This window comes from Vulpes lagopus, chromosome 6, assembly GCF_018345385.1.
Source record: "Vulpes lagopus strain Blue_001 chromosome 6, ASM1834538v1, whole genome shotgun sequence".
NCBI lineage: Eukaryota > Metazoa > Chordata > Mammalia > Carnivora > Canidae > Vulpes > Vulpes lagopus.
Window position 1 is genome coordinate 35,329,264 of NC_054829.1, and position 20,519 is coordinate 35,349,782.

The window sequence follows — 20,519 nt, forward strand, 5'->3', positions numbered from 1 at the left end:
GTCATTGTCCTCCATAATGGTTTGTTTGTTTGTTTTTCAAATGAATATACCTGTGCATAATCACCACCCACAGAGTTCTCTCTTTCTCAGTCCATATCCCCTTCAAAAGATAAGCAGTATTCTGATTTCTACCATTATAGACTTATTTTGTCTGTTCTTATATTTTGTGTAAATGAAACCTTAATAGTATTCCTCTGTGTCAGACTTCTGTCACTAAACAATTCTGAGATTATTCTATATTGTTGCATGGACTGGTAGAATATGGTTTTTTATTGCCATTTAGAATTCCAGTGTACTAATAATATAGCGCAGTTGATCAGTAAAGACTGTTTAAACAATTGGATACTTGTCTAATTGTCTAATTAATCATCTTCTAATTTTCTTAAAAGCAACATGCCAACATTGGCTTTGTTGCTCAGGCCAGAAATTGAAGCCTCATTCATCTTTGTCATTTCTCTTCATACCCCTTTTGTAGTCTCAGGAAATTCTGTTTATTCTTCTTTCATAATTATGGCCTGTATCCAGCCACTTCTCTCCACTTTTATATCCCTTGCCCACAATTTTGCACAAACCTTTTCACTATTTCCATTCCTGCCCTAAGGTCCGTTCGTTCTCCAGGCAGCAACCAGAGGAATCCCTCCACAAACGTCTCTCATTTGCTCTCAACCAGCCTTCTTTTTCACTTGAAAATAAAATCTAAAGTTTTGACCTTGCAAAGCTCTTATCTGGCTCCAGCTACCGTTTGTTTGTTTTAGATTTATTTATTTATATTGAGAAAGAGAGCACACTTATGAGTTGGGGGAGGGGCAGAGGGAGAGAGAGAATCCCAAGCAGACTCCCCACTGAGGATAAAGCTAGATATTGGGGCTTGATCCCATGATCTGAGATCATGTTTTTTTTTTTTTTTTTTAAGATACATTTATTTATCTATTTCCAGCTATTTCTTTGACTTTATTTCCTATACCACTTTCCTTCTTTTACTCAGCTTCAGCTGCTGTGGACCACTTGCACTTATCACTCCCGGACTCTCCGCCCAGGAGGCTCTTAAGCCTACACAGTCCAACACCTTGCTCCCTCATTTCTTTCTTGTCTTGGCTGAAATGTCACCTCATGGGAGAGGCTTTCCTTTAATGGCTATATCCAAAAGGCCTTTCCTGCCTCATTTTTCTTTCCTTAAGCAATATTATTTTTCATAACACTTAAACTGTTTTCATTATTACATTTAGTTATTTGTCTGTATGGCTGTCTGTCACCCCACTGCCTTCTATGAAGGCAGGGACTTTACTTATGTTCTTTACTGTATCCAGTGTGTTTTTCTAGGCCCGACCTGTCAGTCCTTCAGGAATTGTTTTTGAATTATTGAATAGGGTAATTCTTTAGGACTTTTGAGTTAATGATGTATCAATTTCTAACTATAACACAGAATATTCAAGTGGCTGGTTCTTTGATGTTAACATCAATTTGTTATAGGCTATAGACAATGGTTCTTTTTATCCCCCTACCTTTTTTTTTTTTTTTTTTTTTTTGCAGCTATTAAGGGGAACACATTTGCTTAATTTTTAAAAGCATCTATTCAGAATTAGAAAAAGAAATAGTAAACATATAGTACCAACTCAAAATTTTGGATTATTCCACATTGCTACTAACTGTTCCAAATTAAGACATCTGGTGACTGGGGAAGTTTGATTTTTCTCTGTATTTGGTTAACCAGCTGGTTGTTCTGGAAAGGCAAAAACAGTTGATTGTTCTTGTTGAAAGAAGGAGAGCATTCATTGATTTCCTTCAAAGGATGACTTTGGGTGGAAGATTTACTTGAGAAATTTGACATCTCAGGATGTTATTGAGGAAAATGCCTTTGTTTTTAAAAAGATACTTCAATGTTATATCTTCTACAGCTTGAGAAAGTATGTGTGTCATTCTCTCCTCCCCCTCCCCCTTTTCCTTGGTAACAGATTCCTGCACTTTAAAAACTGTGCTTTCCCGAAGAATTTTAGTGTATGAGATGCCATATGTTGCTGCAACCAATATCTTGAACATTCATGGGAATAAGAATAGCATATTCAGACTCACTAAGCAGGATTAATTTACAAAGACATTAAGTCTTAGTCATTAATGAATATGATATTTAAAATGACATGAAGTTGTAGCAGATGTCAGTTTAGCATACTTTCCACTAAATATTCAGCACTTCTTCCCAGTTTAAAACAAATGGCTCTTTGGCAAATTGTTTCAAAGCCAATTCTGTGTTAGTTTAAAATATACACACAAATTTCTCTAAATTTCTGATATAAATGCTTTCTGAGAAACGTTCTGCTGAAGTTAAGCCAGTGCATGCATTTTATCCCAAGGTATTGTCTCTTCTATCAGTATTGACATACTGATAATGGAGTGACTATGACTATTTCAATCTTCCAGGTTTTCTGAAATGAACATTAATAACCAGATTCCTAAGATTTGCTTGTGCAATTTTGCTTCAGATAGGCTGACATTAGATATGCTTTATAAATAATAAGCCTCTTTAAATACCCAGCATAGAGATTTTGTGGCTACCATGAGATTTTTCATGTTCGCCACTGGCACATGTCATTAGACATTAGTAGCTACTCCTTCCAGGTGCTCTCCTGATATAGCCTACCCCCCTTTTATTTATTTTTTATTTTTTTTAAAGAATTTATTTATTTATTCATGAGAGAGAGAGAGAGGCAGAGAGGCAGAGGGAGAAGCAGGCTCCCTGCAGGGAGCCTGATATGGGACTCCATCCCTGGACCCCAGGATCATGCCCTGAGCCAAAGGCAGATGCTCTATCGCTGAGCCACCAGGTGTCCCAGCCTACACCCTTTTAAAAAATAAGTATGATATATGCTTATTATACAGGTAACATAGGCTATCCCTATTTTTTATTTTTATTTTTTAAGATTTTATTTATGAGAGACACAAGGAGAGAGAGAGGCAGAGACACAGGCAGAGGGAGAAGCAGGCTCCATGCAGGGAGCCCGACATGAGACTCCATCCTGGGTCTCCAGGATCATGCCCTGGGCCAAAAGCAGGCGCTAAACCGCTGAGCCACCCAGGGATCCCCTAGCTGTGCTTTTCTCATCAGTTTAGTGAACATAGCAGTACTTATGGGGTTATTATAAAGTTATATCATCATTGGTAAAAATTTTAGCAACATAGAAAAATACCAGGAAGGCAACACACACACACACGCCAGATATTTGAAATACATCTAATGAACATTATTCTAGAGACTTTTCTGTGCATATATACAGATAGAGTGAGCAAAAACGTGAATAGCAATAATTTTATGAAAGCAGGATGATATACATTTTCTCTAAATATTATATTTAGTTTAACTTGGATTTAATAAACAAAAAATAAATAAAATGAAAGTAATTGCTGAAATTCCGATGTTTGTTTGTTTGTTTGTTTCTTTTTTTTTTTTTTCATGTAATGTATTAATTCTCTTTGAATATAACCTAAAGAAAAGGTGAATGATACTAAGAGGTTCAGGTCATTTTGTTTTGCACTTTTTTAAACTACATGTTGCAGGTGTCTACACAACTCCTTAGTAAAGGTAGGATGTAGGTTTTTCTGGTGACCAAATAGCCTTTCATGTGATGACTGGGGGACTCAGACTTCTTTCATTTTATGGCTCAACCATCCTGTAGGGCTTTGAAATGCGCTGCATCCAGCCAGCAGATGGGTGAAGAGAACGTGAAGACACACCACCTCTTGATCACCTGCCCCAAGCATGACATGATTCACTTCTACGTGCAAAAACCACTCACTGAGACTGAGGCAAATCTTGATGGGGGACCTGGTCTCTGTTTTCTCTTCTGAGGCCCCATGAAATGTTCTATACCAAATCCTAGGTATATTACACTCCTTTCAGCTGCTTCTCATCCCCCAGATTAGCCTGGAGACCTTAGAAATGTAATAAGCCCTAGAAGCCCTCTTTGCTGAGCTCTTGCATTAGTAAGTAAAGTGTTTATTTCTGAGTTTCTCTGAGGTTGCCTACCTTCTTCCTCAGTTGGCTTCTTTCCAAATTTGGGTGTATTCATAGATAGTATTTTTTTTTTATGTTTTTATAATGAAAATAGGTGATTGGGGCAGAGGTTGGTGGTGGCATTCATGATTAGCCTGAGTCATCGCAGATCTAGAATTGAAATTGACGTAGGAGCCTTTCAGCATAGGAACATTCCTCGTGTATATGTACCTGAAATCCTTTGCTATCTAGAACCGCCAAACACCCACAATATTTATCAAGGGTATTTTTAAAAAGTGCCGTTTTGAATAATACTAGTTTATAGAAAAGTTGAAAAGATACTACGGTTTTTGTACCCTTTACTCAGTTTCTCTAATGTTAATGTAACAATATTACATTTACCAAAACTAAGAAATTAACACTGGTACAATACTGTTAACTATAAAGTTTATTTGGATTTCACCAGCTTTCCAGTAATATCCTTTTTCTGGTCAGTCCAGTCTAGGATACCATGTTGCATTTAGTCATCAAACCTCCTTCATCTCCTCCAACCTGGTATAGTCTCTCAGACTTTATTTTTCATGACCTTGGAACATTTGAAGAGTACTAACCAGATATTTAAGGATGTTCCTGAATGTGGGTTTATCTGATATTTTCTCTTACACGAGGCTGATGAATTTAGGGAAAGAGTAGCAGAGAAGTGAAATATTTTCCTCATCATGTCACACCATGGGGCAAGTGACATCAACATAACTTATGGCTGATGAAGTTATTATTATGTTTTACTCTTTCCATACTCTATTCTTTGAGGCAGGTAATTAATTAAGTTCAGTCTGTACTGGAGGGGAAGAGAATTAAGCTCCATCTCCTGGAGGAGGTATATTTACTTAAATTATTTGGAATTCTTCTCTCATTTATTTAATTATATAAACATTTATTTTTATCAGTATGGATTCATGGCTGTTTATTTTATTCTTTGGTACTTGTGTCTTTCTTTCTTTCTTTTCTTTCTTTTCTTTTCTTTTCTTTTCTTTTCTTTTCTTTTCTTTTCTTTTTTCCTTTCTTTTCTTTCTTTTTTTAGCATTACTTTACTTTCTGGCACTATCTGATGCTCTTGGCTCATCTCTACCTTCCCTGCCCCAGACCTAGGATCAGCTATTTGTCCAAGGAGCTCAAAGGGTATTTTAAATAGGTTAGATCTTAAGCTTTTCTGATTAGTACCTAACTAAAAGATAAGAATGTTAGAGAAGTTCACTGAAACTTAGAGCAGTGAAACCTTACCATCTTCTAAAATATGTTGAAGTTTATTTGTTCTTTAGAAGTGTATTTTTCATTATAAGATGAAAAGATCTTAAAAAGCACTGATTCAATTTGATATGTTAATAGTTTATTCAGATTTGAGAATTGTTTGATGCTGTGTTCATGAAATTTTGTGTGTTCTTTTTTTTTTTTTTTTTAGGTTTTAATATGGGGCACCTGGGTGGCTCAGTGGTTGAGCATCTGCCCTTGGCTCAGGTCATGATCCCAGGATCCTGGGATCAAGTCCCATATCGGCCTCCCCACAGGGATCCTGCTTCTCCCTCTGTTTAGTCTCTGCCTCTCTCTCTCTGTGTGTCTTTCATGAAAAAATAAAATATTTTTTTTAAAAATTAAAATTAAAAGTTCTGATATGAAAGTAACTGAGACTGCTTACCTGTTTTAAAAGTTATAAGAATTTTAAATGTGAATGTGAAATGAGAAATTAATTAGAAGAAAGGAAACAATATTTGTTGCTTATTTTCTTAATGCCAAGAATTGTGCCCTCTGTATACTTTTCTGTGTCCTGTATCCTATGATTACCTCTGTCCTTGTACTTATCATCCTATATTGTAAGTAATCTGTATACCCGATGTGGGGCATGAGCTCAGGACCCTGAGATCAAGAGCCGCATGCTTTTCCAACAGAGCCAGCCAGGCACCCCTTTATCCCCACTTTAAAGATGGGGATACTGAGGCTTAGAGAGTTTCAGTAATTTGTACAGTGATGACTTTGCTAGTTTGTGGTAGAAAAAGAGCTTGAAATTAGGATGTTTGATTCTTAAACCTATTGCTTTTTCTTTTGTGCCACACTGACAGTTTCTTAAGCTGAAAATACCTCACTGCATTCTTTTCTTTTGTAACTATTTATTTCTTTGAGAGAGTAGGAGGAGGGGCAAGGGAAGAGTGAAAGCAGACTCACCACTGAGCACAGAGCACGACTGTAGGCTTGATCTCACTCCAGGCTTGATCTCACAACCCTGAGATCATGACCTGATCATGGTCATGATCAGTCAGCTAAGCAGCTGACTCTTGATTTCAGCTCAGGTCTTGATTTCATTAGGCTCCTCACTGGGCATGGAGCCTACAATATGAAATACACAGAAACTTACAAGATGGAGTTTAACATTAGGTTTTTAAATATTGTATCATTTCAGTGGTTTTTTATTTTGTTGCTGTCCTTAGCATCAGGGATCCTACCCATTATTATTGAGAATAGATTTTTATAGTCTTTGGGGAATTCCTTTGTGAACCTTATTTTTTCCCTTTTATTTTTGAACAAAAAATATAAAAGGTGGGGAGGGGGAAGAGGATAGATGTTCTAAAGGGAATAAAAGATCAAATCCTTCTATTCAGTATGAATGAAGTTTGACTTTTTAAAGTATGTTCCCTAAATCTTTCTTTGCATGAGTCTCTTACATAAAATGAGTACTTGATGATATATCCAAAACTTTGATTTTCTTTAATTAATTAGAGTGGTTCTGGATGCATTAACAAAAACTGTGCTGCAAACTGACTTAAGTAGAAAATGTGGAATCTCGTTAACATGGAATAAAAGTTCTTTCCATCAGTTGGTTTGGGTCCACTTTAGAATTAGTGTTCCACATCTGGACAAATTGTAGTTAGGAGGAGAATGCATGGATTGGCATAAGAATATAAGGTTTCTGAACCAATTACTGGTTTAAAAGAATAGAATTACTGTGATTGGTTTAGGCTAATCAGGATCTGCTCCTGGAGCTAGGGTCAAATCTTGAAACCATGTTGATGCCACATGGAGGAGGGAGAGGAGGGTGAGTTGGAGGGGTTCCATCATATTGTCCACTAGATCTTATTTGCTCTTCAAATAATATATGATGTATAATTGATCACCCTCACCTTAATATTAACTTTCCAGGAATGTAATTGTTTATGCTGGCTGCTGGGTACATGGGGGTTTCTTTTACTATTCTCTACTACTTATAAATTCTATAATAAAAAGTTTAAAAAGAAAGAGAAAAGTGGAACAGAAAAAAAATAGTGATTGTTGCGTACAGTAACCTTTTTCTAAGCCAGTCTATGTTTTTTTCCTATCATCCTGCTCTTTCTTTCTCCTCTGCTTATATGTAGGGTTAACATGTAATTCTCCCTCTCAAAGGTTAATAAGCATATTCCTTAATTATAGTTGACATTAATGCTTCAGTACTTAATAAGAGTAATAGCACAGTATTAGAGTAATAGCACAGTATTAGAGTAAACACAGGTGACTGATATTGAAGCTTCAGCTTGGGTTTCAAACCACACTCCCTCCTTTTCCTCCCCTTAGTCACTGTGAGAGCATTGACAAGTTAGTCCCTCTGAGCTGCTTCAATTTTGCCATAAAATGGGGGATAATAATATCTATCTTACAGGATTAAATGATTATGATTTTTAAAAAATAGATATAAGTTGCCTATAGGCTAGCATCTGTTGAACTCCAATTAAGATGATTTTCTTCTAAAAAAAGATTATTTTCTTCTCTGTGAGGCTCAGTTATCCTAGCCCAATCTGATAAATGTGGGTACAGTATTGTTGTAGTTAAATTACAAGTGTAGATTGTAAAGTTATTAACGGCCATTCCTGAATGCCTTCTTTCATTAAACTTTCTCTACATTTGGGACATTTGCTCGAACTCTGCATTCCACAGCCATCAGAGCTAACTCCTTATAGTAAATGGGCAGCACTAAGTTTTAGCTGTGGGGATTTAGGTTTTTCTGGCTCAAGTCTGACAAATTGTGTCAAAAAAAAATTCATCCTAAACCCAACATATACTTCATATAATATTGTCACTCTTCGGGATCCCTGGGTGGCGCAGTGGTTTGGCGCCTGCCTTTGGCCCAGGGTGCGATCCTGGAGACCCGGGATCGAATCCCACGTCGGGCTCCCGGTGCTGCATGGAGCCTGCTTATGTCTCTGCCCCCCTCTCTCTCTCTGTGTGTGTGTGACTATCATAAATGGATAAAAATTAAAAAAAAAAAAAAGAAGAAGCCCCTTGCTTTAAAAAAAAAAAATATTGTTACTCTTCAATAAAAATGCAATAGTAGAAATGATTGTTATATCTTTCATGTGTGATGAACATTCATACCTGAAAGATAGAAATACATCTTTTTCTAAGGATACTGCTATTTCTGATTTCATACAAAATAATATGCAGAAGCCTTTTAAAAAAAGATTTTATTTACTTATTTATTCATGAAAGACACAGAGAGAGGCAGAGACAAAGGCAGAGGGAGAAGCAGGCTCCCTGCAGGGAGCCTGATGTGGGACTCCACCCCAGGACCCCGGGACCACCCCCTGAACTGAAGGCAGATGCTCAACCACTGAGCAACCCAGGCATCCCAGTATAGTGCCTTTTGTTTTTTGTTTTGTTTCGTTTTAAAATAATTTTTAAGGTGTTTTTATTTATTTATTCATAGAGACAGAGAGAGAGAGAGGCAGAGACACAGGCAGAGGGAGAAGCAGGCATCATGCAGAGAGCTCGACATGGGACTTAATCCAGGGTCTCCAGGATCACGCCCTGGGCTGCAGGCGGCGCTAAACCGCTGCGCCACCAGGGCTGCCCTATAGTGCCTTTTGTAATCAATAGTGTCTAAATTAGTGTGAAATGTATGTTGTTTTCTTTGTTTCTTGTTTGAATGGGGTGGGGGGTAGCTACTTTGTCTTCCATTTTGGAAATATTTAAGCTAGTCCTTCAAATTTCATATTTAAACTTAGCCAACTCATAATCAAAGCAATACCTAGTTGCAGTCGGATATGTTTGGGATGTACATACATACATCCATCCATACATACAGAAAGAACATTTTATCAGGTTTATTTTAATAGGCAATAAAAAGAAATAGCATTTCAATTGATAAAAGAACTTAAATCTTATGAAGGCAAATGCACAAAGGAATTCATACTTACATTTAGAGATTTTTGTTATTAACTAAACAACTAATTATCTAAGGACAATTATTCAGATAAGAGATTAGTCATCTCTTCCCATCTAATGTGTTCCAAGATGCTGGTTCATCAGAAATTTAATATTCCCACCCCTTTGTTTTGGGTTGTCTTTCTAAATATCTTCCATCCTCTGCATTATATTCAGACATGAGAATCCTATATCCTGTAGTAAGAGCCACAGCAGCAGCTCTGGGGTTCTGGTGTTTCCTGATCTGTACTAACAGGATCAAGGTGAGATATTAGTAATTGTTCTACTGCTTTTCTCAGAACACTTAGGCCCATATTGCAATTTATGATGGATAGCTAACTCTAACAAGCAATCTTTTTTTTTTTTTTTTTAAGATTTTATTTACTTGAGAGAAAAAGCACGAGCAGGGGGTGAGGAGGGGCAGAAGGAGAAGCAGACTCCTCACTGAGCAGGGAGCCAGGCGTGAGACTTGATCCCAGTACCCTGAAATCATAACCTGAGCTGAAGGCAGGTGCTTAACTGACTGAGCCACCCAGGCACCCAAGCAATCTTTTTTAAATGAAGAAAATTTCTTTTTAGCCACACAAATTATCATAAGCCTTGGACTTTACTAAACTTCCATTATCTGTTTGGTTTTTTTTTTTTTTTTTTTTAAATCTCATCTCAGTGTGGGCAAAGTAAGAATTGTTTCACCTGACTCCAGAGGGAATGGCAATAACTCCCCCCTCCTCTTTTTGTACATTCCCTTCTTTTTTCTCTGCTGTTCTCTTTTGGCTTATTTTCATTTCTTTTCTCTCCATATTCTTTACTTCAGTCCTCTTTTCTGTTACCCTCTTTTTCATTTGTGTATTTGTATGAATGTATGTTGACATAAGAAAGGCTCACTCCACAATCCTCAACTCTCATAGCCTATTGAGATCTAGAATGCTAACTAAGCTTCCTTCTATGCATCTAACAGAAACAAATAGAGAAAAGATGGAAATTATGGTTAATCTTTATTTGTTCTCTTCATATGTTTTTGTTAGGTTGAATCATATGAAGTCATCAGTATTGTTTTGGTCAACAGAAATAAATTGAATTTAATACTTTCCTAAGCATCCTGCAATCCAAAAGTAAGATTTGGGAAACTGATTGGATGAGAGCCCTGAGCAGGAGAATTAGATATCCCAGAGGTTCTTGCTTCACCAGGTAGATAAGTGCTGTCATGGTGCTAATACCATTAACCCAAATGGAAAAAATTGTGAAATACACAATTGTTTTTGTTTTTAAGGGGACTGCTTGGTGGGAGAGGAGGGAAGCATAAATAATCACTTTTGTTTTGGGGTGTAGTGGGATACATTCAAGGAGAAATGGCCAGTAGACAGTTGGAAATACAGATTTGTAAATAGATGAGATCATTGCCATATAGGTGGTATTCAAAAACATGAATGTGAAGTTACCCTTTGAGAGTGTATATAGTGTGGGAAGAAAAGAGAACCTGTAGCTTCTTTTCAGGATTGGAAGTGGATCATGCAAAGAAAACTGAGATAAGGACTATACATAGAAGAAAAAGTATTTATCATCTTGGAATGATTCATTAGTATGTAAAATTAAGATTTAACCACATAGCCTCAGAAGGTTATATTTCAAATATGACTCACCTGCATATTAATGTGTTCAAACATAAACTAGAGGTTTTCATGTTTCCCCATAAGAGATTAAATTATTTTACTGCATCTCTGGATGAATATACACTCTAATTTGAGATTATTGTGAGATATACCTACCTTACCTCTAATATTTTCTTTCTTTCTTTCTTTCTTTCTTTCTTTCTTTCTTTCTTTCTTTCTTTCTTTCTTCTTTCTTTCTTTCTCTTTCTTTCTTTCTTTCTTTCTTTCTCTTTCTTTTTCTTTCTTTTCTTTCTTTCTTTCTTTCTTTCTTTCTTTCTTTCTTTCTTTCTTTCTTTCTTTCTTTTTCCATCCATCCATCCATTCTTTAGTTCTTTCTTGAAGAACTGTATTGCATTTGGACAGTATATCAAATGGATAACCACTGTGATTGGTCTTGAAGTGTTAAGTTTGCAGTAGCATTCAGTCTGGGGCCCACTCTGCCTGGCCCATCAATCTCTAAAATCCTTTGAATTAAAGGCATGCAGGGGACTGTTCCAATGTGAAACAGACTCTCCAGGCAATGTAGTAGAGGGAAGGAGTACTACTATCCTGCTTGAATATATGAACATAGTCCTACAAATTACTATTAGCTTGAAAGCCATGTTAAACTCAATTAAAATTCTCATCAACCTGATCTTTCATATGCAAAAATCAAAATGAAGAAGTAGGAAAAATTATTTATGACCTCATGTTAACTCTTTGAATATTTCAAGAATGGACAATTGTTTTTATCTGAGACTTTAAAACAATTTCTTCCTTGGAGTGTATAAGAAGTATACTCTTAAGTAAATACACATTTGAGGAATATTTGAATACCTTGTAGTTAAAAATTATGTTAAATATTTTTCTTTACAAATATAAAATCTTCCTCTATATTTCCTTTTTATGCCTTAAAGTATTGTTAAAGAATGCCATTATTTTACTAATTTCCGTGAGGAGAGCTCTCCATGTAAACACATGACACATGCAATATCTTTTTAGATTTATTCTGTTTCTCCTAGAATTCTTGAACTCTTAATCCAAGAAACTTGAATCAATTATTCATTCATTTATTCAACAACTATTTGTTGATAACAGATAAACAAGAAAAATAAGTTTAACAGTAAAATAGAGTTTTTCAAGAATATTGAGTGAAAGGAGCAAATGCCAAGAAGATACATACAAATGCAATGTCATTTTATAAATTCATAGTTGTGTCTGTAATGTTTCTAAAATAAAAAAACAAGCAACTTTGGTAGAATGTTAACATCTGTTAAATCTAAGTATCTGAGTGTCTATATTTGGGTGTCATACTTTTTTCTAAACTTTGTGTATTTGAAATATTTTATAATTAAGCATTTTTAAAATTTTTAAATTGATAAAACCAGCAATATGGTAGGAAGTGACAGGGATACTTTAGATTGGTTGACTAGAGAGGATCTTTCCAGGTAGGTGACACTGAGGTCTGAATAACAGTACCTAGAACCAAACCCTACCTCCCCATGTGGTATTAGTAGTATTAGCAGTGGTAATACTGATAATTTTTACATAATATCTGTTGAATATATATTTTATATGCCAGGTATTGTGGTGAGCACATTATTTCAGTTGATCCTTTTTTTTTTTTTTAGGATTTTTTTTTTAAGATTTTATTTATTTATTTGAGAGAGGGAGAGTTTGCAAGAGAGAAGGAGCCCAGGGTGAGAGGGAGAAGTAGGCTGACCAGGGAGCCTGATGCAGGAATGGATCCCACGACCCTGAAATCATGACCTGAGCCAAAGGCAGATGCTTAACTGCCTGAGCCACGCAGGTCCCCCACAGTTCATCCTTCTACCAGCTCTTGAGTTGTACTCATTTCTTCTTTTATTTTTTTTTAAAGATTTTATTTATTTATTTATTTATTTATTTATTTATTTATTTATTTATGAGAGAGAGAGAGAGCATGTGCTCACATGAACAAAGGAAGGGGCAGAGGGAGAAGCAAGCTTCCTGCTCCATCTTAGGACCCTGGTATGGGGGATCCCTGGGTGGCGCAGCATTTTGGTGCCTGCCTTTGGCCCAGGGTGCGATCCTGGAGACCCGGGATCGAATCCCACATCGGGCTCCCGGTGCATGGAGCCTGCTTCTCCCTCTGCCTGTGTCTCTGCCCCTCTCTCTCTCTCTCTCTCTCTGTGACTATCATAAGTAAATGAAAATTTAAAAAAAAAAATTTTTAAAAATAGGACCCTGGTATTATCATGACCTGAGCCCAAAGCAGATGCTTAACCAACTCAGCCACCCAGGTGCCCCCATGTCTTTTTTTAAAGATGAAAAGATAGACACTTAAAAAGCTAACACTAAAGTAGCAGGGGTAAAAAACATTTTATCTTGAGAATGGAAATGTGAATTTCTGAGGCAGGCTAGATTATTCATTGGTAAAAGCAATTTTAACTCACAAAAAAATGAAGAGAAAGTAATCTAGGCAGAGAAACAGCTATTGCTACAGTCCTGAGGCAAAAGCAAGCATGACATGTTCAAGGAAAAAGGACATTTTAGCCTGTGCTGTTGAATTATGCTACCGTAACATAAACGGTAAATGGTCATTTACTCCCTGAATACTTATGTTGAAGAAGGCTCATCACTTTCAGGCTTAATCTTATTCTTACACAGAAGTGTTTGTTTGTTTGTTTGTTTGTTTGTTTGTTTTTTGATGCATGGCTCACAGATTAATGGGGTCATATTAAAAGGACATAGAAGCTGGCTTGGAGGGTTTCTCAGTGGTCAGTTTTGGGACAGTTTGAGCACCAATAAGAACTATGAAGTGATGGGGATATAATATACAGGCTTTAAAAATCATAATGTCTTAGTGAAACTCAGAGAAAAAGGAAGACGCTCTTCTTTATAGAAGAATGCCAGATAAGGTAGAAAGAATGATAGAATTAGAAAATGACTGTTTAGCAAATCCCAATGTAATTGTTGATTCAAGCAGAGATAATCCATGGATGCTAAAATTTTTGGATGAAAGATTGTTAGAGGATAAGATATATTCGTACAGTTTCATGATTACTTACTAACTATAAAGGAGGAATATACCTTTATTATTTTTCTAAGATTTTAATTATTTATTCACAAGAGACACAGAAAGAGAGGCAAGAGATATAGGCAATAGGGAGAAGCAGGCTCCCTGCTGGGAGTCGGATGTGGGACTTCATCCCAGACTCCAGGATCATGACCTGAGCCAAAGGTAGATACTCTCACCACTGAGCCACCCAGGTGCCTCAAGAAGGAATATACCTTTAAAATGGAGAGATATGTCAGTTATTGCCTTAACCAAGTGAACAGACTTGGTATTATGTGTTTCCTTGATGCCATGCAGTAAGTTCCCAGCATCATCTACACAGTATCCCTGGCCAGAATTTTTAAACTGGAATCTAATCATGAGGAAACAATTAGAAAAATCCAGAATGTGGACAGTTTATGAGACAACTAGACTGGACTTTTCAAAGACTCAGTGTCATGAAAACAAAAGATTGGAAGGTGCTCTATGCCAAAGTATTTAGAAATAAAGTGATTTTTTTTTGCAATTAACTTTCAAATAGTTCATAAAAATTATATATATATATGTTTATATAGATAGAAAGCAAATCATAGTTGGGGAATCTAGCAGGTAAAAGGTTATGTGTTGGGATGGCTGGGTGGCTCAGTGGTTGAGTGTCTGCCTTCTGCTCAGGATGTGATCCCGGGTTCCTGGGATCGAATCCCACTTCGAGCTCTCTGCGGGGAGTGTGCTTCTCCCTCTGCCTATATCTCTGCCTCTGTATGTCTCTCATGAATAAATGAATAAATCTTTAAAGAAAAAAAAGGTTACGTGTGTGTGTGTTTATACTATTCTTTCAACTTACAGGCTTTTAAGTATTCAGAATTATAAGTTGAAGAGGTTACTTAATTCTGTTTTGAACCCAAATCCAACTCTTTAATATTTTTGCCCATTGATTATTAAATCAATTATGTGCTGTTTGAAGCCATTTTGATAGATCCAAATCCACCCCTACCCTTGTGGTGTTAGTGGTATTGATAGTGATGATACTGATAATTTTTATATAACATCTGTTGAATGTGTATTTTATATGGCAGGCATTGTGCTGAATACGTTATTTCAATTGATTCTTCTAACAACTCTTGAGTTGGTACTCTTATTTTTTTAAGATTTTATTTATTTTGAGAAAGACAGAGCTTTTTTTTTTTTTTACGATTTTATTTATTTTGAGAAAGAGAAAGAGCAAGAGAGAGTGGACAAACGGGGAGGAGAGGGAGAAGGAGAAGCAGATGCCCTGCTAAGCAGGGAACCTGACAAGAGGCTCGATTCCAGGACCCCAGGATCATGACCTGAGCCAAAAGCAGATGCTTAACTGACTTAACCACTTAGGCACCCTTCATTTCTTCTTTTAAAGATGAAAAGACAGATGCTTAAAAAGCTATCACTAAAGCAACAACAAAAAAAGCATTTAATCTTAAAGTATGAAAAGGTGAATTTGTGAAGCAGGATAGACTATTCATTGATAAAAACAAAATAGGAAAGTTTGTGATAGTTACTAGGCATGCTTATTTTTGGCCTTGAACTTGTTCTACATACAACCTACCATTAAGAAGTAATCTTTTTTTCTTTAAGATTTTATTTATTTATTCATAGAGACATAAAGAGAGAGAGGCAGAGACACAGGCAGAGGGAGAAGCAGGCCCCATGCTGGGAACCCGACTTTGGACTCGATCCCAGGTCCCCAGGATCACACTCCAGGCTGCAGGCGGCGCTAAACCGCTGTGCCACCAGGGCTGCCCAAGAAGTAATCTTTTAAGTTTGAACCCCACATGGGTATTAGAGATTACTTAAAAATAAAGTATTTTATTTTTAAAAGATTTTTTATTTATTTACTTGAGAGAGAGAGAAAAAAAAATATATAAATGAGAGAGTGAGAAGAGAAAGAGCATGAGCAGGGAGGAGGGGCAGATGGAGAGGAAGTAGCAAACTCCCCACTGAGCAAGGAGCCTGACTGGGAGCTTGATTTCAAGATCCTGGGACCATGACCTGAGCCAAAGGCAGACACAACCAACTGAGCCACCCAGGTACCCCTTAAAAATAAAATATTTTAAAAAGAAAAAAAAAGAGGAAATCTAATGTAGTGGTGAAGAGCACAGTCTTTGAAGCCAGAATGCCTAGGTTCACATTCCAGCTCCATTTCATTTACAAACTACTGCTGCCTGAGAAGCACCTCTCCAGAATTTCATATTGGGAACCCTATTGTTTCCTATTATTGCTGTAACAGATTACTACAAACTTGATCGCTTGAAACAACACAAATTTATTATATTGAAATTCTGGGAGGTCAGAAGCCCAAAATAGGCCTCACTGAGTGAAAAATCAAGGTGTTAGCAGGGCTGCATTTCCATCTGGAGGCTCTAAATGGGCATGATTCTTTGCCTTTTCCAGTTTCTAGAGGCCACCCACTTATTGACCTTCTTCCCCCAAACCAACAATGTATTTTTCTGTACCTTTCTTCCATAATAAAATCTCCTTCTGACTCTCATCATGTCCTGCCTCCTACTCCTACTTTTAAGAACGCTGGTAATTACATTGGACCCACTCATATAGATAATCCAGAATAATATCCCTATTTTAAGATCAACTGATAAACACAACTCAACACAAATTCCAAATAATCCAATTAAAATGGGCAGAGGACCTGAATAGGCATTTTTGCAAAGAAGACATACTGATGGCCAACAGACACATGAAAAGATGCTCAGCATCCCTAATCATCAAGGAAATGCAAATCAAAACCACAATGAGGTATCCCCTTATATCTGTCAGAATGGCTAGAGGTAAAAAGACAGGAAATAACAAGTGTTGGTGAGGATATTGAGAAAAAAGAACCTTATTCACTATCCGTGGGAATGTAAATTGGTACAGATACTATAGAAAACAGTATGGAGGGATCCCTGGGTGGCGCAGCGGTTTGGCGCCTGCCTTTGGCCCAGGGCGCGATCCTGGAGACCCAAGATCGAGTCCCACGTCGGGCTTCCGGTGCATGGAGCCTGCTTCTCCCTCTGCCTGTGTCTCTGCCTCTCTCTCTCTCTCTCTCTCTCTCTCTCTGTGACTATCATAAATAAAAAAAAATTAAAAAAATTAAAAAAAAACAGTATGGAGGTTCCTTAAAAAAAAATGTAGAATAGAAATACCATGTGATCCAATAATTCTACTACTGGGTATTTACCCAAAGAAAGTCAAAACAGTAATTCAAAAAGATATATGCACCCTTATGTTTGTTACAGCATTATTTATAATAACCAAGATGTAAACGCAACCCAAGTGTCCATTGATAAATAAGTGGATAGAGAAGTGACACACATACACACAATGGAATATTATTCAGCCACAAAGCAAGAAGGAGATCTTGTAAGTAATGACAACATGCATGGACCTAGAGGGTATTATACTAAGTGAAATAGGTCAGACAGAAAGCAAATACCATATGATACCATATGATTTCCTTTATGTGTGGAATTTTAAAAACAAAACAAAAAGCAGAAACAGACCTGTATATTCACAGAACAACCTGATGGTTGCCAGAGGGGAGGGATATAGAGGAGTGGGCAAAATGGATGGAAAGGAGTAGGAGATAGAGCTTCCACTTACAGAATGAGTAAGTGATGGAAGTAAAAAGTACAACATATAGTCAATGGTATTGTAATAGTATTGTATGGTGACAGTAGATATACTTGTGGATAGTATAACACATAGACTTCTCAAATCGCTTATGCCGTATACATGAAACTAATGTAACATTGTATATCAACTATATTTTAATAATAAAAAATATTTTTTAAAGATCAACTGATTAGCTACCTCAATTCCTCTTTGTCATGTAACATGACATTCACCGGTTCCAAAGATTAAGACATAAACATCTTTGGAAGACCATTTTTTCTGCATTCACATCTATGTTTAAATTCTAAAAGATGCATCAGGCAGCTAGGGCCAGAAGACGATTGGCTTTATCATATGAGCTCACCAAATATTTACTGCAGGGAGATCCTGGCTAATGCTGAGAATTATGAATAGGACCAGTAATTGGGTTTAAGCTAAAAGGAACTACTAAGCAGTCTATATATGTGTTTTAAAATTCTCTTGGGGCACCTGGGTGGCTCAGTGGGCTGAGGTGTGATCCTGGAGACCCCGGGATCTAGCCCCGCGTCGGGCTCCTGATGTGGAGCCTGCTTCTCCCTCTGCCTGTGTCTCTGCCTCTCTCTCTCTATGTCTATCATGAATAAGTAAAACCTTTAAAAAATAAAAATAATAAAAATAAAATTCTCTTACTGGCATAAGTTATATACAGTAGATTCAGGATTCAAGAGTGATTGAATTTGAAGGAGGCAACTAAGTTTTAGTTTTATCATGGCAGGGAAAAATTAAAATATTATAATAGATTTTATCTCTATTGTTTTGTGCCAGTCCTCAGAGAATGTACTTGACTTAATTGTAATGTTAGAGAAGCTCTGCATTTAATTTTAATTTTTGTATTTTTATTACAGATTTTTACTACGCTTGGATGCTCCTCCTGACATGGAGAAGATTGAGGAACGTTTTGCTAACCTGAACATTGTTAAACGTTCCTCAGGAACTAAAGAGCCTACTTATCTGCTTGGCATAGACACATCAAAAACTGTACAAGCAGAAAAAGAAAATTTGGTTGCTGTTTTATGTTCTAATGGATCTATCAGAATATATGACAAAGAAAGGTTATACATACTACGAGAATTTAGTGTATATCCTGGACTTCTTAATGGAGTCAAATTTGCAAATTCTTGTGACAGTATATATTCATCATGTACTGATGGCACCGTAAAATGTTGGGATGCTCGATTAGCCAGTGAAAAACCTATCCAGCTGTTCAAGGGTTACCCTTCCAATATTTTTATTAGTTTTGATATCAACTGTAATGATCATGTTATTTGTGCTGGTACAGAAAAAGTTGATGACGATGCATTGTTGGTATTTTGGGATGCAAGAATTAATTCTCAGGATTTGTCTACTACTAAAGACCCACTTGGAACATATTCAGACACACATAGTGATGATGTCACCCAAGTATGCTTCCATCCCAACAATCCCAACATGGTTGTCTCAGGTTCAACTGATGGCCTAGTAAATGTATTTGATATTAGTGTTGACAATGAAGAAGATGCACTGGTTACTACCTGTAACTCAGTTTCATCGGTAAGCTGTATTGGTTGGTCTGGAAAGGATTATAAACAGATTTACTGCATGACACATGATGAAGGATTTTGTTGGTGGGATCTTAATCATCTGGATACTGATGAACCAATTACATGTTTGAACATCCAGGATGTCAGAGAAGTAATTAATGTGAAAGAAGGTACTTTAGAATATTTAATTGGTGGCCTATATCATGAAAAAATGGACAAACTGTTTGTTGTTGGAGGAACAAACACAGGAACTATTCACTTAATGAGCTGCACTACATCAGGATTGATCCATGTGACCAGCCTTCACGGAGGGCATGCTGCTACAGTCCGTTCTTTCTCTTGGAATACGCAGGATGATTCTTTGCTAACCGGAGGAGAAGATGCACAGTTGTTACTTTGGAAACCTGGAGCAATAGAGAAGACATTTACGAAGAAAGATAGCATGAAAATAGCATCCTCTGTGTCCCAGCGAGTTCGAATTCACAGTAATGATTCTTATAAGAGAAGGAAAAAGCAGTGATATGTTGGGAGTTTACTTGAGAGGTTTTTATGTAGAGTTGCGAGTCATTATTTTTGTGTACTACCTGTGATATGTTTAAAGCTTGTATGTAAAAACAAGCCAATTAGCAAACAGTCCTGGAAAAATGTTGAAAATGGTTTAATTCAGGTCTTCATGTATTCTAAAATTATTTTTTTAAAGCTGCCAGTTGAGTATATAATCAGTGAGTTGAAAGTAAAATTACATTCCTCATTTTTAAAACCCATCTGTTGAGTTAGTAAATGTTGGGTTTAAAGAAATAGCTTTGATAAGGACTTTTTAAAAGTAGATGGCTGGTATGACTTTAAAAAATCAGGTGGTTTTGACTATGTTTTTTAAGTTTAGGTTTTTTTTTACATTTTAAATCATCTTCATTATTTATAAAACCAAATCAGACGGTTTTCTGTAGGAGCTCCCACTTGCTTAATACACATGGATTATGTTGGAGTATTTAAATGTAAATATACTAATGATTCTAAATAGAATTAAAATTTTTTTAGAAATAAAGTGATTTGCATCTATTTAAGAAAGATATATTTAGTATATATTTGCATCTATCTATCAATGGATAGATTTTTTTTTTCTTTTAGGTAGGCTCCATGCTGAGCTCAGCATGGAGCCATGGTGGGGCTTGAAGTCACAACCCTGAGATCATGACCTAAGCTGAGATCAAGAGTCAGATGCTTAACGAATAAAGCCACCCAGGCATCCCTATTTGCATCAGTATTTTTAAACAGTTACATAGCAAGCAGGTGTTTCATTGATGAAAAATAAATTATCTTACAAAATTTATTTTGAGACTCAAAGGGAATATACAAAAATGGAATTATTTATAATAGAATGACTTTTTATTTCAAAATATTCTACTATTTTGTGATAAAATTTTCTTTCATAGTGTTTCATC

The 20,519-nt window shown here is 36.4% G+C and overlaps 1 protein-coding gene across 2 annotated transcripts in view; it reads left to right on the plus strand.

Annotated features, from left to right (window-relative positions):
- Positions 1 to 20,122, plus strand: part of WDR89 (WD repeat domain 89) — a 37,594-nt gene extending 17,472 nt beyond the window's left edge. For both annotated transcript variants that reach the window (XM_041760269.1, XM_041760268.1), the window contains one exon: positions 18,403 to 20,122. In XM_041760269.1, coding sequence (XP_041616203.1) covers positions 18,434 to 19,597 — 1,164 coding nt within the window. In that variant the 5' untranslated portion in view covers positions 18,403 to 18,433 and the 3' untranslated portion in view covers positions 19,598 to 20,122. The remainder of the gene's footprint in view (positions 1 to 18,402) is intronic.
- The last annotated feature ends 397 nt before the right edge of the window (positions 20,123 to 20,519 follow it).